Source organism: Galeopterus variegatus, unplaced genomic scaffold (assembly GCF_000696425.1).
Source record: "Galeopterus variegatus unplaced genomic scaffold, G_variegatus-3.0.2 Scaffold365, whole genome shotgun sequence".
Taxonomy (NCBI): domain Eukaryota; kingdom Metazoa; phylum Chordata; class Mammalia; order Dermoptera; family Cynocephalidae; genus Galeopterus; species Galeopterus variegatus.
Window position 1 is genome coordinate 432,385 of NW_007726476.1, and position 2,130 is coordinate 434,514.

At 35.0% G+C, this 2,130-nt stretch overlaps 1 protein-coding gene across 1 annotated transcript in view; it reads right to left on the bottom strand.

Annotated features, from left to right (window-relative positions):
* The window catches only part of DNAH14 (dynein, axonemal, heavy chain 14), a 390,354-nt gene that overhangs the window by 156,446 nt on the left and 231,778 nt on the right, over positions 1-2,130 (bottom strand). The window contains 1 exon segment of the mRNA XM_008567995.1: positions 1,764-1,842. Within this exon segment, the coding sequence (XP_008566217.1) occupies positions 1,764-1,842 (79 nt within the window).

The window sequence follows — 2,130 nt, forward strand, 5'->3', positions numbered from 1 at the left end:
GGAAACAAATAAATAAAGATGACTTTGTAAAGTAATAAGGTAGTAATGCTATAAATAAGAATAAAACAGTGCACTAAACAGAGGGCATGTGTGGTAGGAAGGTGCTCATGCATATGTACTGTATGGGGAGGGAGAACAGGTACAAGATTTCTGGAGAGGTGAGCTTTGGAGATCTGAATTATGAGGAACCAGCCAAGTGAAGAATTGTGGGAAGAACATTGCAGGCAGAATGAACTGCAAGTGAAAAAGCTCTGGGTCAGAAATAAGCTTGGAGAAAATAAATTTTTGAAACAGAAAGAAGGCCAATGAGCTGGAGCATATTGAAAAAGTGGGAAGTGGGAAAGTGGTAAGAAATGAGATTAGAGAAAAAGGTAAGGGCCGGAACATGGAGCACTTTCTATACTTTAGAAATGAGATTAGGGGCGGCCCGGTGGTGCACTGGATAAGTGCGCTACTTGGGAAGCGTGGCGGCGCTCCCGCCCGAGGGTTCGGATCCCACATACAGACCGGTTCCCGCTCACTGGCTGAGCGAGGCGCGGGAGCAACACCGAGGGTTGCGATCCGTTGCCGGACACGGAAAAAAGACAAAAGACAAAAAAAAAAAAAGATCAAACTCCTGCATATAAATACCAGGAGACATGCACAGCATATTAATTACAGTACTACTTGTAATAACAAAAAATTGAAAACGACCTAAGCATAATGGACTAATCATAGGGACATAATGCTGAATAAAAAAATGCAAGTTACAGAAGGTCATACTGAACGACTTCATTTATTTAAAATTCAAAAACACACAAAGATGAAAAATATATTACTTGGGAATATTTTAATAAACACAAATCCAGGAATATCACATGATGGGATGGCACAAGATCTAGCATACCCAGGGGATTTCAAAAATAAAATAATATGCTTTTTCTACAACTGAGTGGTATGTATATGGGTTTTTGTGATATTATTATTTATGTCTTATAAATATTTTATAAATATTATTTTATGGCTACTATTAATAAAAATTAAAAATAATCTCTGATTGTTATGTTGGGAATGGACTGAAAGAATTGGGAAAACTAATTAGGAGGCTATTACAACAGTATAGGCAAGAAATGATGGAGCTTTAGGCTAGGATGCCATAATCAAGATTTAAATAACTGAATGGATTTGAAGGCAGAGCTGACGGGTAGGATGGAAACCATATTTAGAATGTTTTAAAGCAAATGTGACACGAATGTCTTAGGGACTCATAATGAGATGCAGGAAGGCCTCAACAGTGACTATCCTGTTCTGCAAAATGGCAGAAAAAATGCAGAATGAATAATTTCCATAGCTTTAATTTATTGAGCACTTACTATGTATCAGCCTCTATCTGTTCTCAGTACATCGCACATCTCATTATTATTACAGTTTTATAAATGAGAAAATCAAAGCTTAGAAATATTTAGTAATTGGTTCAATATTTTATAGCTAGCTCATAAATGGCAGTTTCATGAAATAAATTCATGTTAATCTTATTCCTTTCTCAAATAAGCACAGAGGCTGGGCAAATGTATTAATATAACACCCATTATTTTGAAACTTGGCATAAAAATTGGGTGATCTTGTATTAATTACTTAAAGGACTCTAGATTGGAATAAAACAAAGTAAGTTGTGATATTATGAGATCACAAAAGTATTGGTTTATTGACAAATAATCCATGTATACTGAAGTGTTTGGTACCTCATGGGTACTTAAACATGTTGTTGAATGAATGTAACTGACCTCTTTTCTGTACCCTTGAATTTGACAGAAATTTTTGGGGAATTTGTCTCCTTAGCTGAAGTATCAATCAAATCATCACCTTAAAAAGAAAAGAGTATTTATCCACAATTAACAACAGACCTAAAATTTAGCAGCTTAACTAATGAAGTTTAACCTTTAATATTGCTAAGTTAGTGAACTGTCATAGGAGAACATCTTTGTTTCACATACGGTATGTTAGAGTTACTTTATCAGACCAAAGTGGGAGTTACTTTTTTAAGCAAAAAAGGAGCAGAGAATGTTCTTACAATAATCTGAATTGATTCTTATTCATTCGAAGCATAAAGCTGCATCTTTTATTTTCATTCTATTCTTTTTCATAAGTTTG